The sequence below is a fragment of the Stigmatopora argus genome, chromosome 10 (assembly GCF_051989625.1).
Source record: "Stigmatopora argus isolate UIUO_Sarg chromosome 10, RoL_Sarg_1.0, whole genome shotgun sequence".
In the NCBI taxonomy this organism is placed as follows: Eukaryota; Metazoa; Chordata; class Actinopteri; order Syngnathiformes; family Syngnathidae; genus Stigmatopora; species Stigmatopora argus.
In genome coordinates this window covers 10,047,902-10,069,287 of record NC_135396.1, presented here as the reverse complement: position 1 = coordinate 10,069,287, position 21,386 = coordinate 10,047,902, and the positions used below count along the sequence as shown (strand labels likewise).

The 21,386-nt window shown below is 38.0% G+C and overlaps 2 protein-coding genes across 17 annotated transcripts in view; one reads left to right on the top strand and one right to left on the bottom strand.

The window, feature by feature from the left end:
* The window catches only part of phldb1b (pleckstrin homology-like domain, family B, member 1b), a 56,717-nt gene extending 53,557 nt beyond the window's left edge, over positions 1-3,160 (top strand). For all 16 annotated transcript variants that reach the window (XM_077610960.1, XM_077610964.1, XM_077610974.1 and 13 more), the window contains one exon: positions 1,037-3,160. In XM_077610960.1, the coding sequence (XP_077467086.1) occupies positions 1,037-1,177 (141 nt within the window). In that variant the 3' untranslated portion in view covers positions 1,178-3,160. The remainder of the gene's footprint in view (positions 1-1,036) is intronic.
* On the bottom strand, positions 2,905-20,846 carry LOC144083278 (alpha-2-macroglobulin-like protein 1). The gene is made up of 35 exons (XM_077610976.1): positions 20,764-20,846; positions 20,017-20,197; positions 19,529-19,685; positions 18,706-18,758; positions 18,112-18,132; positions 17,307-17,475; positions 17,120-17,204; positions 16,765-16,879; positions 16,571-16,685; positions 16,369-16,478; positions 15,677-15,832; positions 14,605-14,841; positions 14,412-14,475; positions 13,995-14,140; positions 13,707-13,856; positions 13,311-13,499; positions 13,147-13,228; positions 12,827-12,971; positions 12,475-12,700; positions 12,243-12,369; positions 11,081-11,202; positions 10,807-10,858; positions 10,219-10,302; positions 9,951-10,127; positions 9,770-9,851; positions 7,729-7,885; positions 7,486-7,560; positions 6,621-6,783; positions 6,283-6,464; positions 5,988-6,200; positions 5,281-5,399; positions 5,091-5,181; positions 4,934-5,002; positions 3,654-3,759; positions 2,905-3,498 (listed from the first exon to the last, which is right to left on the bottom strand). The coding sequence occupies exons 1-35, from the start codon at positions 20,844-20,846 to the stop codon at positions 3,455-3,457; spliced, it is 4,347 nt and encodes a 1,448-aa protein (XP_077467102.1). The 3' UTR covers positions 2,905-3,454.
* Between the last annotated feature and the right edge of the window lie 540 nt (positions 20,847-21,386).

Here is a 21,386-nt window from a genome sequence, read left to right as displayed (position 1 = left end):
CCCGTGGTTAGAAACCTGCCAGTGAATGGGAATGCATGAAACCTGAAATCCTCCGGTTGGATTTACGTGTCAGTGTGTTTTGTTTGATCTGCTAATCCTGCTTGTTCCCTTGGCCCTTCTATTTTTCCCTTTAGGACCCCCGTTGAATGTCTTGTGTAGAATACCTGATCTAACTTATTCATGAGGCACAAGATAGAGCCCTGCACTTATGAGCGGATACATAAGTATTGTTAAACAAACGCACTACTAAAAGAAAAAAACTCTTGTGCAACTTTTTTACCCCTTCAATTCATTTTAAAATATTCGAAGAGTAAGGAATGCTTTATTTTTGCAGCAAAATATTGAACACATTTGTGTTGGAAATAGATCAATAGGAGAGACAAAAGAAACAACAGAAGTTGACTATCTGTTCTGATTATTTCATAACTGCACGATTAAATATCCAATCAATCATCTAGATTCAAAAAAATCTTTCCATACATTTCCATACATCATTGAAAATGGGATATTGCGAACTGACTGTCAACGCATAAAATACAGAAACATTATGATGAATTTATAGGTTTTATTTTCAAGAAAAAAGACATTAATAAATAAAAACAGCGATCATTGTTTTTCCAAAATAAATTAGATCTGTGCAAAATTCAGAGTTTAGAGTCTAAAATTCTGAGGATTTGGACAATTTAATGCCTTCCACTGGTAGTCAGTTTAAAAAACTTTCTTCGTCAAAGACTTGATGTCACATTTGTTCCTACGATGGCAGCACATGTGAAAATTAGCTATAATTAGCTAAACAGTTTTTCATGACACTATATGTGATTGAATTTCTCTGAGAAACTGTTTTTTTTCTGTTACACTGCCTGACGTGTAATTTGAAGCGTGGCAATGCAAGTCAAATCTCCACAAACCAAAGGAACACTTTTAAATTCATATGTAACTGATATGAGTGAACTGTCCAACAATGTTCACAATACTGTATTAAAAAATGTATACATCAAAAACAAAGTCTCACAAAGTACATGCCTGTTTTCTTCAGAGCCCAAACCCAGCTTTGACATTTTGCGTGAAGACCCATGACCGGCTCTACTATATGGTGGCACCCTCGGCCGAAGCCATGAGGATTTGGATGGACGCCATTGTCACCGGCGCCGAGGGCTACACTCAGTTCCTCAACTGACCACGCAAGCCATGGCAAGCTCATTTTCGGCAGGGACTCTGAAGACACTCCCAATTACTATCCACAGCTAGTAACCATCAGGTTTATTTTTTTTTTAATCACACCCGTCACTGTGTCTTCACCAACACTCATTTAAAAAAGGGAGCTCCAAGAGTAAACACACACACACACACACACACACACACACACACACACACTACTGTATATAAACCAAAATGTACACCTTTGAATCTATTGAAAGCCTTTCTATATTGCCAAATAGAGATCTTTTGTATTCCTTTTTTTATTTTGTTGAAAGAATTGCCAAATGTCCATGACTTAGTATCAATGTTGGAGCTGTGAAAAGCTCATCGAAAAGGTACATGTGTATTAAATGCAGCAAAGCTCTGCATCCTCCTCCCCACTTTTGTTTATGATGTACTGCTCTTTTACAAATGAGCTTGACTTTGAAGACTCAGTCCAAATCCCTCCCAGCATTGAAAAATGTTTAATCGCAAGTGCACTATTTGGAGTTTTCTGGCTGCCTGAATTTGGTCAATATGGACGCTGATTTGACTGTCACACTAGTGATGACAGTGACTATTTTGTGTATTAAGATGACTGTTTCAATGCTGCAATGCTGATGTGGTTTTAAAATTCAAGTTATTTTCTTTCTTGAGTCCAGTTGGCTATTTGCTTAATATTATTGACGCTGACTTTTACTAGCTATCAAGGTCTGTATAATGCCTCAAATTCAAAGACACATTTTCAGTCTTATAACAATTTATCAATGAAAATGCTGAAGTTTTTCTTTCCTGTTTCCCGTCTTACTGACAACACTAATATCATTTCTTTCATTCGCTGCGCACTTGAGTACCTCAGAGTTTTGGTTTAATCCCACTCTAATAAGTACAATTAATATAGAGATAAGTAGTAGCCTGTTTACCTTAAAATGATGTCTAGTCTAAATATATCTATTGTCCCCCAGAGTAAGGCTTCTGCTTATAAAATATAATGACACAAAAATCGAGACACATTAAAAAGCGGACTAACCTACGATTGTCATGTTGCTATTATGTGAAAGCAAACCTGCATCGACCACTTTTTTTTAAAATATAGATTACCTTAGATAACCTTGCAAGCCTTTAGCTAACGTAACTTAACATTACATAGCTTGTAAGCCTCCTAATAAAGTTAAAGAAACCATGCCACAGCTGGTAGACAGGTTATACCAGACAACGCAAATCATAAAAATTCAGGCTTGTATTTTTTTATGTTTTAAAAGGTAAAAAAAAAATGGACAAAGAGGAATTCACCGTCAGGGGCAGCCAATGTGTGAACCAATCAAACAATCATAACTAATGACCTACTTGTGAATTGTACATAATGTTGGTCATGTGCCGGCCATGAATTTGTGTGTCTCCAAATGTGCCATTAATGTGGTTTTTGCAAACAGGGGAGGAGGATCTGCAACTGTGTAGTTGAGTTGTAAGGCCATGATCATAAGGTTGTACCTGAGATAGTGATGTTTGACCTCCTACAAATAGTTTTAAAGACCTTAATATATTATGTCTTCCTTGCCTCTATCTATGGCACACTCGATGTGTGCAAACCAAATTTGACATTGGCAAGACTGTTGATATGATATGATATACTGAAATCTATATTGAAAAGAAAGATGAAAAATACTGTTAAAAAAGGTGCCTAGATGGATGTATATTATTGAATGAAACACAATGATACAAGACCATTTTTTGTCAACTTTATTTTACGATTGTTACATTTCGAATCAAATGTTCAAATTTCCAATATGGTACTGTCGTGATGAAGTTGATCCACTTTAAAAAAAAAAAGGTACAGGACCACCAGAAACACCTATACACCCACTCACATAGCACTCTTTTTTTTACTGATTGTGTTTTACAATTATTGTACGTATTATGCTCCACCTTTGAGTTAAAAACATGGATTTGTCAATCCTATTAAAATCTGTTACAGAACATAGTGCGATTGCCTTGGTTCCAGTGCATTAAAATGATAAAAGGTGTTCAGTGAGAACTAACATATCCATTCAGACATTTGAAAGAAAGAACAAAGAATGTTGTTTGCAACCACAAGCCCCCCCTTCAAATCCACACCACACATCTAAAGTTAAATTTGATGAACAGTTAATCCTCCTGAATTAATCCGACTTTGGAAGGTCGTAGAAAAATTTCCCTGCAGAGCAAACACAAGTTCTGGTCTTTTCTACGTATCAGGGTTTAAAATTCCACACATAAAGCTATTCCAGGTGACTTACTACTCTTTGCACGGGGATGTGTACTCTGTCACGGCTACATCACCTGCAAATCAAATGAGAACATGTTGTATTACATGGAACGATTCAGTGACCAATCTTGGTAGCAGCAGTGTCAAACTAAGACAATTTTAAACTACTACATTCAAGCTAGTTTTATATTTGAAAAATTACAGGCTAGGTGACAGATGAGGGTCTTACTGGTCTGGTAGTAGTCGTAGACTTTGACCGCAGCTGCTTTCAGGTTAGTGACGGACATCTCCTGGTCCAGTGTCATGCTGTAAGTCACCAGCTCATCTCTCCTGAGCTGTAGACAGAAAGCGCATGCCGCTCAAGTCACATTTACACCAAATAGATGTGGTCCAGCTCGCCATGGCACTCCATCTTTAATCAGTTTAGGGTTTCTACTTTGCGCTCTCTAAGCAGGAGAGTGATAAATTAATCCTCGACCGGAGTGCTTTTTTTTCTTCCTGATTGCCATTGCAAGCAATGTTCCCTCTAATTTTTTGTTTGTCTGGGCAGAAAGACAACCTCCCTGAGCACACCGAGTACCGGTGTGAGCAACATCATCATTGCTCGCTATGGGCACACACCAGTATCACACCTGCCATAAGCGGGTGTATGTCTACTACACATAAATGATTTAGTAATAATAAAATGTAATGATTAATATCTATGAATGGGCGGCCCGGCAGATGAGTGGTTCACCCGTCGGCCTCACAGCTAAAAAAATAAATAGGATTTTATTTTGTGCGCTCCATATGATTTGCTGTGCGCAGAGAAGACGAGAGTAGTGCGCGATTGCGCACGCGCGCAGCTTAGAGGGAACATTGATTGCAAGGAATCCAACAGGATGTTCTAAGAAAGCAGTGGCCACTGAGCCTGGAGTTTCATGGAGTGTCATCAGCAGGTTGGCGTAAAAGTGGACATCAAGGTACATTTGCACAGATCAAATGAGAATTTTGCCATCCGGCTTCTTGATCGGTAACAGCAAGACCTGCAAAAAGTACTGACATGGTTGTACGAGTGCAGTGAAAATCCTAATACAGCCAAATTGAGCTTTCCTGGTAAGGTTTGTGCAATTTTGCTTCATCTGAATGTTTTTTTACGTGGAATAGTAAATCTAAGTGTCTTCAAATGCTGAAAAAGTTCTAATGTGCCACTGTGGAGTTTCTTATGCATCCGTTGTGGTTGTTTAGATTGTGTTAATTCGAAAATGCAGCTGGACAGGTGAGGGTTTAGGAGGACAGAAGGAAAGAAAAAAAACATCTAGTAACTAATAGTCGGACAGGGCCTATGTCCGATTATTATTATTAATAGAATGGGAAGAGGGGAAAATAGGCTAGATTAGAGTATGACAAGTTAGCACATGCAAATTACTTTTTTGCTTCATCCTGGAATTTTACCCAAAAGGAATATAGAACCAACCTCTTGACTACTGTATTGTGCTTTTAACTTCAGTGTAAAAAAAAGTTTCATACCCCATCCAGGTAGATGTCGATATAACCTTCTTCCACATCCACACGCTTCACTGTGCGGTCCTCTCTTAACTAAAACATCACAGAAGAAACCCCCATTATTTCCTGGTTCAAATTGACACAAAGAAACATGTAAGGCCGAAAGAACAAATGAATTCACCGAGTCCAGAGAGTTCTTCGCCAAAATGTATCCAGACAGGAGTTTGATGTTGATGATGACCATGTTGGTCTCCTCTCTCCTGCCCTGGTACCTGCAAACAAAAATAAAATAAACCATATTACATATGAGACATTTATTTAACAGCGACTAAACCACACAGGTAGAAAAAGAAACATTTATCCACTCTTACCGGACTTCGACCAAAAGGGTGACATGGCGCCCGTTTGGATTGCATTTGGAAATGGCTTTAGCGGTGATGTAGAAGACAGAAAAATCTGGAGGAGGGGGGATGTTGTAATCCATGGTGATCTGGAAGAGATCGCAACAAAGATTTTATGATGAACTTGACCATTAAAATTCAAACTCAATTTGGGAATTTCCTTTCTTTCTTTTTTTTAACCTGTCCCGTGGACCACACAGAATGGTAGACCTGTAAGCTATGCTGAGACAATATTATTAAACTGAATTTTAGAATTGGTCAGGTTTCCTGAATGTCGTCAGTAGCAGTAAATAGCTTGGATTTATAAGCTTCGACCAATGACGGCCAAGTGTGGTTAGAGTGCACAACTTGACAGAATGACCTTCAAAAAGCTTGAAGAGAGTGAAATATTGAATTTAGAGTGGCCTCTATTTGAAATCATTCCTCTAAGCACAGTAGGGTACTCAGTCTTTGGATTAAAGTCTCTCAAATATGCTTTTTTATCTCAGCAGATCTGATCTGAGTAAATGTGTCTGATGTTTTACATTTCCTGCCTTAAAAATGTTGCTTTTCAGCTATTGTTACACTTCTGTTACACTTCATGTATCTGCCTACACAAGACCAACTGCATGATTATAAATCTTCATACCATTTAATTTCAATAAGAAACCATCATTTCCTGCCAGGTATCATCGTACCTGTACCAGAACGCAGCTCTGTCCCTCTGCATGTACATTGTACACTCCTGGGACATTGCTCAGTGTCTCTTCCTGGAACAGCAGCCGGTTTGTCTGGTCCACTGTGAACGTCTTGTGCAGACCTACTGATGTCACGGTCACCACAGTTCTACCCTGAACGCTATAGGTAAGCTCAGCGTATTTGGCCAGTGCCTGAAGGGCCACCACGGTGTCCTGAGAAACAAAGGGGAAGGCGAGTCATCACGTCTGTTAACAGTTTAAAACCATATCCTGACTCCTCTGCAGCTTTGTCTACCTGGGTTGAGGAGAAACCACCATAAGAGTTTTGCTGGTCTGTGAGCCAGCGCACGATCTCAATGCTGTATCCCAGTCCGAAATTAGTCAAGGTGGGCCCACCGAGTAGTGCCATGAGCACGTAGGAGGTCATTTCCACCTCAAGGGAATGTAGGCCGCCTCGGGTCCAGTGGCGGGTTCCCCCTGTGCAATCAAAATGGACCAGAGAAAAACAAAACAGATCAAAACATTCCTTTGTTTATGTTGAACTCTTTGCTAACCCAGAATAAAACTCACTTTCCATTAAAAGGAAATGTGAGACAACATGTTTTCCTGTGATAATTGCAATAATGTACGTACCATTTGTAATGGATTGCTGGTGCAAGGTCTTGATCAGTTTGCTTCTCATGTCCTGGTCCCGAGCCAGGGTGAAGGTGTAAGACATCAGTGCTGTGGTGTACAAGTTTTTCAGCTGCCCATATGCATTTTTCAGACAGCCCAGGCATTTCTGGATAGCAGGATCCTGCCAAAAAACACACAAAGTTTCAAAAAAGGCACCCCAAAGCTCCCTCACTCTTGGAGGCGGGCCAATAATCATCGAGCAACCAAATTACACCTGAGATGCAGGAATCAACTGGGGAGGTGAAATTTTCTGAAACGCTTGCCTGCAGGCAGTTGCAGATGTGGTGGGATTCATTGTTTAACCTCATAGGTAAACTGGCACTCCAGAGAAAAGTCACTTTACCTTTGATTTGCCACTTCTAAGGAGGATTTAATTTCAAACTGTTTGCATTTGCAATGTTTGTAGCTATTCACAAAAAAAATAAAAAAATAAAAATTCCATCTCTCTTCTGTACCGAGTATTTTCACGAGGGCCACATGGGGATCGAGCTCTTAAACTCAAAACTGTGAGGCGATCGTGCTAACCACTCACTGTCCCCCCAACCCATTACTGTATATTACAAATTCTACCATTTGACAGTAAGAACATTAATATCAGATTTCTAAGTGGAACTGACTGATACACGTTCAGACCCCATTAAAAAAAGAATTTCAAAGGTAGGGAAAGTTTGATTACTTGGATGCAACCAACAAAGGCTCTGTTAATAAAAAAAATGCTGAATTAAGTTATTAGAATTTACAGTGTAGTCTAGTGTTGTGTAAAACGCCACACGGGGTTGGTGGTCAACCACTGGCTATAAAAGGGGAGTGACATCTGACTCACCGAAGTGTCGGAGTCCAGTTCTAACAGGGCGGCGACGATGTAAGCTGTCAGCGATACGTCGTCACTCACTCCTCCCTGATGAGACATTTAGTGACGTATTCATTGTATCAGATCCTATACATTATATTTTAGCCCTGTAATAGAGAACTAGAGTTCAGGGACAATACATTTGAAATCAAATTTCTCTATGATTGCTTCAACAAACAATATGTAATAAAAAAAGATTATAAAACCCATCGTCACCTTCATGCCATTGTGGAACAGCCTTCCCACGGATTTGATGCAGCCGTCAGGCCCCTGGTTTGAGAACAACCACTGCTTGGCATCTAGAATGTGCTTGGGATCTACAAAGATGTAAGACGTCGCCCCACCAAATGACTTCATCACAAAGGCGGTCAGCCTGACGACGGAGAGAGACACAGACACAGACTTTAAAAAAACAATTCAAAGCGCAGCGTGCCTGTGGCGGTAACCTCGACATGAACCCAGCTATTAAAACAATTACATCATGACCGGGTGTGTGATATAAAGAGCGCTGCGTAATAAGACAGAGGGACAGCAATGTGTTGGAGAGGAAACATCAATATTCATCAGAAAGAATCATGAATACTTTTTAATTATAGTCTCAATAGGAATTTATTGTTACTGAATTTGAGAACTACGTAATGATGGGTGAATATTGTTAGAATGAATTGACAACTTATTGATTTTTTTTGCCAAAAAAATATTGTAGTTTTCTTATGGATCTATTTAGATGTGTGAATTATTGTTTTAGACAGTATGAAGGAGCATTTTTTTTTAATTGTCTTCCATTTTGCAGCATTTAATGGTCATTGAATTTAACATTTTATGTAAAGTACTAGAAATACATTTGTTCAAAAACTAATTTGAAATGGTTTTAGATTAGATAACTTTATTCATCCCGTATTCGGGAAATTTCTTACTTTTGAAGTACTATGTTTTCCTGTCACTGTAAACATTTTATGATTTCTCATGGTAGATTTAAAGCAAAATGTTGATCTGTTGAACACATTCATCACATAATTTATTTATATAAAACAATCGTTTGATATTACAATATATAAATATTAAGGGATTTTTTGTACGCTCCTTCTCTATGCATCTAAACAAAACGAGCTGAAAGTGCCCAGTTTTACTTTGGCTCCTAAATTTGCCTCCAGTCCAGATTGCATTCCTATATTAGCTAGTCTACAAGCATAACACATTCAAACTGTTTCAACCAGGCCAATCTTTTAGAGAAAATATTAATATGATTGGACGCTTTGCTCCTTATTTGAACAAACAACCACGCCCACACATACTCGCCACGCACCAAAATGCCCAGTATCCTTTCAGCAAATCCAAAGCATTTGTTAAATCCCTCCAGGCGATGTGCTTTAAGCCCATTAGAAACAAATATTAATATTTTCTTGGCAGCTTCATCATAAAGTAAATGACTCGGATGTTTTCTGATGCCAAAAAGCAGAGAGATGTGTACGCCTGCCTCTTGGCTGTCATTTCCATTCTTGCATCAAATTAAATGTGCACTTCGACCAGTCAATGTGTATAGAAAAATAAAGCTAAGTACCTTAAACTGTTCAATAACATCTGATGCAACTGCATTCCAAGAATATATATTGTGTTACGTCATTTATTCTGATATTTGGGGGCCTTTCAGATCGCTTGAGGGTAACGTACACTGACAGGCTCAAATACATGGTCAACATTTTTGTAACAGTCAAAGTAACATTTCACAGTAACATTTAGCAGGTGAGTAAAATGCGAAAAAAAAAATGCAACTCTCTACAGTGGAATTTCAGAATCCCAACCGTAAATCAACATCTACTGCAAATTCCTTAAAAAACGCAAAAGGGTTCATTCCACTGATGTATCATTTTGCTTATATTTATTTTAGTGAAGCGGCCATATAATGTATGGCTATATGACTAACATAAAATTGTTAATGGAGAAGAGGACGCAGAATACGTATATCCCTTGCCTGGCTGGCAACATTTTTTTTCATCGTTCCATATTTAGCCTTTTCGTTTTGCCCACAAATTCTTTTCATTGATGTTAAAAAGTAAAATGTTGAAACCCTTCCTGTGACATGCCTGATTTCTGAGTTATATTTTCTGAAAGTTGGACTAGTTTTCTGACATTCTCAAAAATATCTGTTCATGTGATATTTGTGTGAGCAATATTTAAAACAATTGTTATAAAGTTTTATATTATATATTATGTTTAATACACATTTGTCATTTATTAGTGGCTCTTTTCTACTCACCAGGTATTGCCGGATGCGTCGCTCTTCCCAAAGGCACTGTAAGAACCATCGTCATGTTTGTAAGTAAGCTCCCTTTGGTATCCTATAACACACATGCAAAAATAGACACATGAGATCCTCTTGAACATGTATTTCGTCAAAATATTAGGAAATAATTCAACTATTGTCAATGAGGACTCACCGCTCTCTAGGAAGCCTTTTGTCTTAGCCAGAATCTTAGGGGTTAGTTGACCTGTCACTTTCAAGTAGTTGAGAATGAAAATGTTTGGAGCAAAGCGCAACATATTCTGCTCCCCACAACCATATGGCATTTTCAAGAGATTCTCCAGGTTTTCAAGGGCTCGGCCCATCAGGTCACCTTTAGTAAAAGAATGGCATAAAGAAGTGTTATATACAAAAGATTACTATGAAAATGCAGTTTAGTGTTTTTTGTTTGTTTGTTTTTTTACCCAGGACAGAAACAGTTCCTCTTTCGGATCCAACAATAAAGATCTTTGGCAGGACAAGGGAAATTTCCTTTTGCGTAATTCCATCTAGAAAAAAAAGTGAATGTAACACTTAACATTTTACACACTGCCTTGTTTTGCTTTAGTAAAGACTATCTACAATTTAAAAGTTTAATCAAAAGGCCTTTTTTTATCCAAAAGTGATAAGATGAAATGTCCTTACTGGATCTGATAAGACCATCTTAAATATGATTTTTCTTGTTAAATTGGCACATTTCAGATTATGATCTAGCATACAAAGAGCTAATTATGTTTAAATCTGATGACACCAACTTCAATTAATCTTAATAAGTTGATTTGAATAATTGGGGTTTGTTATATTATAATCAAATAGGAATGGAGTTTTTTTTCCCATAAATGTTAGGATCTTCTTGATAATTTATTTTATTTAATTAAGAAATTATTGAGTACATATCAGTTATAACCAAAGTTACAAGGTAATGTCAAAAACTGACACATAAATAAATAATAAAAAACAACCTACTATACTCTAAGGTTTGTTTTTAAAATGTTATAGATTTAAAGGCTCACCTGCAGGACAGAGATATGCATTATAGGTGATTGACTGAGGTGTTCCTTCAGCCTAGATGAGAGACCAACATGAAAAAATGACTATAAAGCACTGCACATAAAGACAAACTGGTTGATAGATGTCCAACACATTTGAGATAAGAGGGCTGAAAATTATTTTCATATTTAGATCATTTCCAGCCAATGAGTGAAGATGGATTAATATTTCCTTGTCAAGGTTTTGCTGACGCTATGTCAACATAGTTTGAGTATTTCATGTGCGACTGGTACTGACCTCCACCAGCAGAGTGCGGATGACAGTGTCAATACGGCCTACTTCAGGGACAGTAGCAACCTCGTTTCCACACAGCAAGTTGGTCTTCAGGGCCTCGGCGCTGACCTTCAAATCGACCTTGCCTGCGTGCAAACAAGCAATCAGAATTCCTATTAACGCTTGCATTTTCTGTTCAAGCTTTAGCAAATTTACCATGGAAAGCTTACTGATTCAATTTATTTTTTAGGTTTAACCCCATACACACACCTCCTCTGAATATTGCTTGGTGCCCAGATCCCAGTCCTTTTTGCTGTCATTAATCCCCATTTGTTTCCTTATAATACACGCTCTCCCTTACCCTTTTAGCTTCCACCCCCTCCCTGTCTTTCACAGCTAAAAGTGTGTTCACTGAGGCCAAATACAGATCAGTCCCTAAGGGAGATATTTCCAAGTGTTTCATCAGTGATGCTACCTGACGTGTTGCTACAAGTGATTGTCAGCACGCGTTGAAGCGGAGATGGAATAGCATGATCTGAAATTCAGCGCAGCCTTGTCCTCAATGCTGCCTGATAGAGGTGATTAGAACTCGTCAACTTTCAGGCAAGCCATCGCTCAGTGTTTCTGCCATGTTCCATCTACTTTTGTTTTGTCATACCCTTTGAATTGACTAAACTCCAAACGTGTTTCTGTAATCAAACGTTTGGGATATTACATGTTAATTTTCAAATTAAGCATAGAGAATTATTCTTACATGGCTGTTTTTTTGTTTTTAAATCCTTTCAAATATCTTTTTTAACTTTTGCAAAATTTATACTCAATTAAGACAATTTTGTGTAATCTGTACTTTGCCTTTCTCATCACTTCTGCATCATTTTTGCATATATTTACTTGTTTTCAGATTTTTATAGTTTTAGGACTGCCACATAATTGTGCTTCTTTAAAATATGAAATGTTAGGGTCATGCCCATGGTCTGGAATTTAGGAAGGAATTATAGCAGATTCTTTGTTGCATTTCCCTCACGGGATATTAACCAAATATGATGTTAAAACAATAATCTTCCTATCCATTTATCTTCTCAAGGCTCGCAGGGTGCTGGAGCCTATCCAAGCCAACAAAGGGCAGTAGGTGGGGGACACCCTGAATTAGTTGTGGCAAAATAATTTCATGTGATGGCCTAATTACCGAGGGCAGTTGGAGTCACGATCCAAGAGAAGGTTTTGCTCTCTTCACCACAAACACACATTGTGTACTGGCAACGATAACAGTTTCTGAAGGTATATGCTTCTGACTGGGTCAGAGTAACCTTCACCTGAAAACAAAGTTAATTTGAATACACATTCAAAGGTCTCGTTCATCCAGCTTGTTTCATACCGTAGTATTTCATTATGACCATAAGTAACTCATTGATATTTACCATGATGCATTTGGAGAGATAGTTAAAGACAGTGGCTTTTAGAGTGAACGCTTCTCCACGGACGACAGAGAAGGGTAACGTTAGGCTGACGAAGAAGGGCTGGAAGGCGATCAAGCCAGTGTTGGGCGCCACACCAAAGCCCACAGAGGAGACACAGAATGCTCCAGCAGCCCACTTGGTGATGGTGTCTGGGACTGTCTTCTCCACATTCGCTATACCCTTGTCACTAAAAGATACATGGTACAAGTCAATGAACAGATTGGTTGGGGCTCAAACAATAGGGTTCTAAAATAAAGTGATAATCGTTGAATCAATCAAAAGTTTTCACTATCTGACATCGGAAGATGTTTACCCAACAGAAACCAAGTCCCAGATCCATGTTTCTGGGAAGAAAGTCCGAATGGTCTCCTCCTTCTCCTCATTCTCCTCATCACTTTCTTTACGGGCAAGAGGCTCAATAGCTTGTAAGGCATTTTCACCACGTCCCCCAGGTAAAGCTAAATTAAAGACAGAAAAAAAAGATGCATCGCAGCCCTCAGTGGGTGAGATTTCATTGTTTGTCAGATGAATCTCAGAAAAAAAATCATGTTTCAACAAGAAATCTACGAGAAGCCAGATAGGAAAAGTAACAATATACAATAGCATGGAGATTCATTTCTGTAGTGAACGTACCTTCAAACAAAACAGGAAATTTACGGAAACATTTGATGGTTTTCCTCACGTCAGAATTTGTCAAGAGCTTCACTCCTATTGCCTGAAAAAGAACGATATTGCCAAGTGAAATATGACCACTACACACACACACACACACACACACATTCCATCCAAAGGCTTACTTTAAAAATGCTGTAGATGTCAATCTTCTGAGTGATGGGGAAAAAGCCAATGGAGCGCTTCCCCCGCTGGAGCTCTAAACGTTCAGGCTCGGGCAAGGGACCAGGAAAAAGCGAGGGAAGGCATTGGTTGAAGTCCTCAATCTCATAAGAGTATCCCGACAGCCTTTGAAGAGGTAGCTGATTGTACACCTATCCGGAAATTTAAAAAACATGTTAACAACACTCATCACTTTTATATAACGTGATTTTTTTTTTAATTTATTAGGCTTATAGGACATTCTTCACTGGTGGGAATGGCAAAAACAACAACAAAAATTTGAAAACAGGACAGATAATCTTATCAAATTTTATAAAATAAGAAGATTGTGTCTTTGTTTGAATTTAAATGGAACTTACATAGTCAACAGTGAGTTCCCTCTCCGACTGCAACAATAGGATGCTCTGGTCAATGGCTCTAACAGAACACAAAGATCCTGGTTGAGCCTGAAGTTTCAATGTGGTTTTTGCTGCTGGAAGCTCCTGGAGGTTTGAGAATTTCAGAGAAACCTGTGTAGAAAACCAAAAGCGATCATTAGTGACAAAAGCAGTTCTCAAGTACTGTATGTATTTATTGGTTTTCCAACTTTTGCCAATGGCATTTGATCATTGTTCATTTAAGAATTATAATATTCACATATTCACAACCTTGTTCTTCAGACAGAGCTGGATAGGGAAATCCTGGCTGTCTGCCACAGTCTCGCCACCAGGCAACAGAGTGTATATTACAATCTGTGCAAAAGGGGCCATGCTCATCACTTGATGTAGGGGTATGGACAGCACTCCTTTATTCACTGACAAAGATAAAAATAACATGTGAAAATGCGTAGAATTAAACTAACAATGTCTACAGCAGGAAAAAGCACATAAGCTTAAATGTTTTAAAGTAATGGAATCAAGTAAACATATGTAATCTATAGCTAAAATCTGTTGCAAAAACAGTAATAATAATGTCAAAAACGAATTTTCTAGCAATGAAAAAAGAAAAGCACAAACACTTTCTTTTGACTCTTCGTAAGAATCCATGAAAACACAACTGAATAAATTCAATTTAAATCAGATTACCTGTACCCACTTTAACAGCCACAGGGATACGACCATGCTGCACCATTGCCCCTTTGGACATGACCTAAGTAAACATGAAAACAAAGTGAAGTGTCATTTCGAGACACTTAGAGCTTTTATCACTGTGCTTTGAAAACAGTGTTATTTTTTTTAAGAGACAGAATGTTCCAATGGTGAAAGAAAGTGGGCTCACCAGGTAATAAAAGTCTAGTATTTCTTGTCCCTTGCTGAGCGCCTCCCCCTGGATAATGTATTGAGCTTGTACGGTGGCATCTTTGTCACAAGGGATTTTCTCATTGACCTTCATTAGCTTTAAATAACTATTACTCTTAGAGTAGAAAGGAGAGATGGAATGGTAGGCATCTCTGTAATCTGGAGTCCGTATTCCTGGCACAGACGTATATGTTTCTCTGTTCTTTTTAGACGAGGCCTGTTAACACAAAAATAAGATAATGGTGACGTAGATTTTTGCAATCACATTCATTCGTAGCCATCACTGTATTATTCATAATTATTATTTTGGCACTATAACACCACTATAAGATGGTAGTAACTTTATATTTAGGTTCAGCTAAGTAATGTGCCGGCATTTTAAAAACTGTCAAGTAGCTGCTAATGTTTTTGTTGGCGGTGTGTGCACTATAATTTGTTATCTTTTCCTCTGTTATTTGTTGTCAGATTACTATAAGATTTGGTAGGTATATTCTAGGCCTATATAGGTATCATTTCCTGTAGCCATATTTTTCTTAATCAGGAGTGATGAATTTATTGCAGACAAAGAAGACACATAACTAATATTTCACACAAACACAGTAGGTAGTGTCAGCATCTAAAATAATGAATGAGAACTAATTTTGAATGATTGAAGAGCCTTTCAGTAGCATTTCAACAAGAACAATACATATCTGTCACGTTTACATGCAGCTAATAATCATAATCAGGTTTTTGGCAGTAACCTATTTATGCAGGGGACAAGTTAAGACTTAAAATGAACCATATTGGGTTTTTTTAAAGAGCGATTACTATTCCTGCATTCACCCTTTTCTATTCTGAATATTTGATCCTAAACTGATCAGGATATTTCTTTTGAAAGGAGCTTTCATTTGTGTGCTGTGAATGCTCCACTCCATTCTTCAACACATCTTTGATAGGTACATAGTTGAAGGTAATGGGATATTTTACTGCTTATTACTTTAGTGTTTAGCTTGGAAAAATCAAACAAAGAAAATCACAGTATAGAAAACAATAAGAGAGCAGATACAAACCTGAAGATTCACGTAGCCTTTCCAGTTGCTGGTGTCCAGTGAAAATGAGGCCAACCCGTCTGTGTTTGTGATGAGTGTAAACTTGATTTTGTTTGAGACTAACAAGTACACGGGCGCATTGGCTACAGGTTTGTCACCCGGTCCAGTCATTTTGACCTGCAGACAGGATAAATGTGGACAAAATGATTAGCTATTTAAGATTTGCTGCTAACTTCACCATTGTTTCTTCTAAAATTACATCTAATAAAATAAACGATGTGCAGAACATTCATGTCAACAATCTAATCTCATGGTGTGAGTAAGTATGGTTGGGCCTGGTGGGTGTTTTTTTTTTATTAGATAGAAGGCATACTGGCTTTTGAATTGTGGGGCACTTTGATGAGCTGTACTACAAAAAGTGGTGACTCGATCACCCTCAGCTCATATTATTGTTTCATCTCCTGACTCCATTACAGCTTTGGTGTCAAAACTAGAGTCTGTTGGCCCACAGCATATCAAATCCATACTATAAATAACGTCTGAAATGGAGCACTTCAATTAAAAAAATGAGGAGGGTAATGTGAAAAAACTGGACGCGTATTCAACTTTTACCTCTGGATTTACTCTAAACTTCACCCGTTTTAAGTGCAAATTATCCCTCTGATTACTCCCCTTACTTTTGTCTTTCATAGTACTTAAAAAGGAGTGATTACCTTTCCCTCAAAGTTGATGCCAGACAGGTATGCTTTAGCTACATCTATAAACATAAGGGATCTTATAACAGTATTCAAGACTGCACGCCCAGAACCTTTGAGGGTCACTCCTAAATGGGAAATACATTAAGATTATGGATTAAAATCAAATATCAATTTATACAATTAACATTAGGGGCAGTAAACATATATTCTAACTTACCTGTGCCATCCTCTTCTAGTTCAGCACTCACTACAAAGATATCTTCATACCTATACTTGTTCAGTGCAAACTCTGCAATGTTTACCATTTCTGTAGCACAGCCAGTGCGGTCAGTCTTTAAGATAATAATCCAGTTAGCAGATATCATAGAAGGGTACGCCAAAGAATATGAGACGAGTAAATTAATGACTTACTCTCATTGTATATGTTTTGCATATGTTTGTCCCAGTGGAACGCCAGCTATAGCTATCTGCATTTCTGCACATCACCGCCTTGACTGAGCCAGCAACTGGTTTTCCATAAGTGTATCTGGAAGAAGAAGCAAACGTGAATTGCGAGGATTTATTTTTCTCTTGATAACACATACCATTGATGAACTACAGTACTATAAATACAATGTGTGTAAAAGATTGGGAGTACATACACTAATCACTGAAAAGGACATTTAAAAGGCATTTGATGAAAAAGCTTGTTTTTTTTTCTTCATGTAACCTTTCCTTTTATGGAAAGTGAGTAGGAAGGCATATGAGGCAATGCTACAACACTCACTTTCCACAAATCTTCAATGTGATCTCCTCATCCTCAATTGAAATCACACTTGGGAGGTGAACAGTTACCTCAAACTTGGGCAAAACTACAAATCCAACAAGAAAAATACAAATAAATTATAATTGGCAGAAAAAGGAAAGTTAAAATGAATACAATTAGCAACAATTGTAGAAAGACTATATCAGACCATATTCCTTGATCTCAAAGCTGTGAGAGATTTGTTCTTCTTTGTCTGTGGTGGCAGTAATTGTGTAAGTTCCTTGCGGTGCCTCTGCTATTGTGGGATGTGAAAGGTCAAGGATTCCAGCCCCGACAATTTTATTCAACCACTGAGCAATTCGATTGGAATTGGAATCCTACATTAACACAGACAGGTGACAAAAATGTGCTTATTGGCTTCATTTAGCTGCAAGCAACCTTCATCAGTCAACTTGAGGTGGAGTCATAACATTGCAGATTCCTAACAATAGTATTACAGTAATAAAGATGCTATATCCAACTCCTATCAATCACGATAAAAACCACCAAAAAAAAGTATATCCATGGGACATACATCTAGTATAAGCAGAAGTGCAATCTGAAGTGGCTATCGTTTATAAACAGCAGTAAACATAAGTGGTGCAAAATGAGAGGTAGATAATGCAACATTAGTAGTATAAAATGTAAGATGAGATACATTTCATAATGAATTTGTTTAAAATTCCATATGAGAAAAGGTATGTACGAGTGAAATTGAATGACAGAACCAAGTGACTTAAGTGCTATGACAAAATAATAATACCGTTCCAACAGCCAGTAATGGTGTATTAATGAATAGTCCGGCATAATGACAGAAACCGACATAGTATGTGTGAGTACAAAACTCGCACAAACACACAACCAATTGTCCAGTAAAATGGTTTGGAAGCATCCAGCGCACTATATCATATCTCAGATCATATACCCCTTTCCCTATGGCTCACAATTTTCACAAAAGTAAACATGGAGCTTACCTGGAGCTCTATCACTGAGTACTGAAAAAGAGCAAAAAGACAAGGCAAACTCATTAGTTTTTAGTAATTACTACATCACAGCGTTACAAAGCAATTCCATGTACAATGCTAAACTACTATGGGAATGATATCATAGCAATAGCACTCCTAATGAACTCATACATTATCCCTTCTGGGATTTAAACAAAGAAGGTTGCTTCACATCAATTAGGTCCAATTTCTACAATTAGTCTCTGAGGATTGGATGAATCAGACTAGATTTCAGGATTTAAATAAAAAAAGGAAAACTATTCTTGCTTATTGCACAGAAAATTGTTTTCCTATTAATGGTGAAGGCCTTCAGCTGTATTGATTAAGAAGTTTGGGTCAAATGTATCGTGAGACAAATGAACTCTGACAGCATGTTTATCACACTAGTCCACACAGCACATCACACCCACGCTGGCTTAAAAAAACCAACAAAGAGCTCTCCTTCCACCTCCCACTCCCATGGGTAAAAATAGAGGCTTCTTCTTAACATTTACCAGAAAACATACAAAACAAAGTTCACCGGTTATCCAGTAAGGACAAAAACTTAAAATAACGTATACTTGCCAGCCGGTATGCAGGGATGAAACTGGAGTCCATGGAAACAATTCGAAACTGGACTGTAAAATAATGTAAAATTTAATTTAAACAACACTGATTCAAATAGATTATGTATAGTTAAAATATCAATATATGAATACAATAGGAAGGGGTCTTGTGTGTCTATGGTTGGCTTAAAAATGGCTTTTGAAAAAGGAAACAAATATAAAATATAATTTTGAAGGACAAGATATTTACAATCATAAACCCCAGCCAAGTCCCCTCAAAGGTTACAGTAAATGCATTATTTGGTATGTTTTATCGAACAATAATTCCTTTTTTAAGCACCATTTAAAAAAATTAATTCCACCCACCTCATCCTTTTGTTTGCTCTGACCGTCACATCTAAATTGGATTTATTTTAATGTTGTTTTATTCAATTTTGGTGTTTAGAGTTTGCAATTCAAACAAAAGATTGGGGTCATTAAATAAATAAATATCAGTAAGATCTGGAATTACTTAATGAATAAAATGATCAGTCCTCTTTTTCCCTATCTTGTGTCTCTAATTTAGATTTGCATGGAGTAAAAATAGCCAATCAGAGAAGAATGGCATGATAGACCATGTGTTCATCATTTGCCATGCACGCATTGGTGCATTCATAGCAAGAGCAACCCCACAGCCACCATTGCCTTGGGCTTTGCTCGAACAATCAAACAAAAGGAAACTTATTCGCCATTAACTAGACAGAATTAGCAACATTTCGGCCCAGTCCATCAATCAACATCTTTTTTTAAATACAATATTTTGCGTTACAGTAAAACTCCACCCTTGTTTTGCTGAGGCTTACTTGTCTGTCCAGGTTTGTAGATGGGTTTATCAGTCTGGATAATGTGGATAAAAGCAGGGGGCACGATAAGGATTTTAGTCTCTTTGTTCAGGGAGCCACTCCTCTTGCTAACACCGACTTTGATGGTTGCCACAGTTTTGGTGCGCACGACTGGGACCTGTGGTGCATAGAAACAAAAACATCAGACAAGTAGAAAAAATAATGCAAACTAAGGGAGGAGAGGGATTTTTAAAAAACACACGGAGGTGCTCTTTTGGGAGATTGCACAAAGCCCTGTGGTGCAAAGTTGCAAATCACTCCAGTGTATGTTTTCAATTGTTTTGAAAATGTATATGGAGCTGATATTACATAAAAAGGTCCAGAAATGCCTCTAAAATTTCCAAGCAGGGTTTTTTCAGTGTGTAGTGAGGGATTGAAGTGTGAAATCAAAATGGATAGGTGAGTAAATATACAGTACTGCACATAATTGGTCAATGATAAATATATACCTTAAAGTTATTGCATTGGTAAAAGTCATTAATGATAATCGCTTCCAGGAGCACGGTGCTGCGAGACTTTGTGAGCAGACTGATGGTCAACGTGACAGGCTCCGTGGCCCCGTTGAGGACAGCACAGAATGTTTCCTCCGTCCCTCCTGTCACCTGGGAGCTGACGGTCACGGCAAAAGTGCTGGACAGATGAAGAGAACACAAAATTTGGTGAGACGAAACAACCGAAATATCAAATTATTGGAGGATTTCGAATACTAAATAGTGGAAATAATGGTTCATTTATTTCACACTTTCAATTACAATGCAAAATAACAAAACCAAAAACATGCAGTCATAACCATCTAAAAAGATGAAACATTTATGGATGCTATTTCAGTATTCAGCTCTTCCAAGCATGAATTAGGTTGTTGTTGTTTTTTAAACCCTTACATGACACTCATTTAACTCATTGACTGACATTGATGGAGTTTGGCGTCAAATCCATTTTGGTGCAGTGCAGCAAATGAAAGTTATTTCATTTGGTAAAACATGAGCATTCATTGCCATTCTTCCCAGTTTAAATGAATGCCAGCAATGGCATGCAAAGAATAGTCACTTGCCCTATAAGGGTTAAACGTCTTATGTGACAACATGGAAACGCTGTCCACTGTAGTGACACCGTTCCTGAAAGGGTTATTAACTCCTGATAAAACGACGTGAGGATTAACAAACAAAACTTGAAAGAGTTTAGATTTCTCTACTCACATGTCATCGGATTCAGCAGATGACGCCCTTTGCAGAAAGACACACGCCAATACGACCACCAATGTTTGGAGAGCATGTGCCATGTTTGCGCAGGGCACACAGCACGTTCTTCCGATGGGGATGCAAGGCTTTTCGTACCGGAGCACTTGAACTCCGATTGTAGGAGAGCAAACTTTCGGCCTTTTTTATAGTCCACTAATGCACCCGACCCCACGCCTTCAGAAGCACTCCCCCACGTTCCACTGTCCCCACCCAGCTGCCTAACGTGTTTCTTTTCAACAAAGTTCAAACCGGAAAGGCCTGCTGATAATAGTCCACTTCAACTAATCATAGGAATTTCACAAATGAGGGTGGATGAGGCAAGGCTTCATTAAAAAAGACAAAAATTAAATAATACTATTCTAGCTTCAACCACAACCTAACCTACACGTCTTCATGAAAAACTTGATTTTCCTACTTCTGAAATTGTGTTATGTTATTTAGTCTTTAAAATGATGCATGTTTGGAACATGTTATTATTTACTGATTCCTTATGCCAATTATGGCGTAATCTCAGCGGCACACTTTAAACACATTGTTACGACATACAATTTTGCCCCTAATTTTGGAAACCAAATATATCT

Excerpts from the sequence above, each read along its gene's own strand:
- LOC144083278 (XM_077610976.1), bottom strand. The coding sequence starts at position 20,846 with ATGGCACATGCTCTCCAAACATTGGTGGTCGTATTGGCGTGTGTCTTT. Across the intron at positions 14,476-14,604 it reads TACTAGACTTTTATTACCTG|GTCATGTCCAAAGGGGCAAT; the intron begins GTGAGCCCACTT and ends ATGTTTACTTAG. Across the intron at positions 3,499-3,653 it reads CTACGACTACTACCAGACCA|GTGATGTAGCCGTGACAGAG; the intron begins GTAAGACCCTCA and ends TTTGATTTGCAG.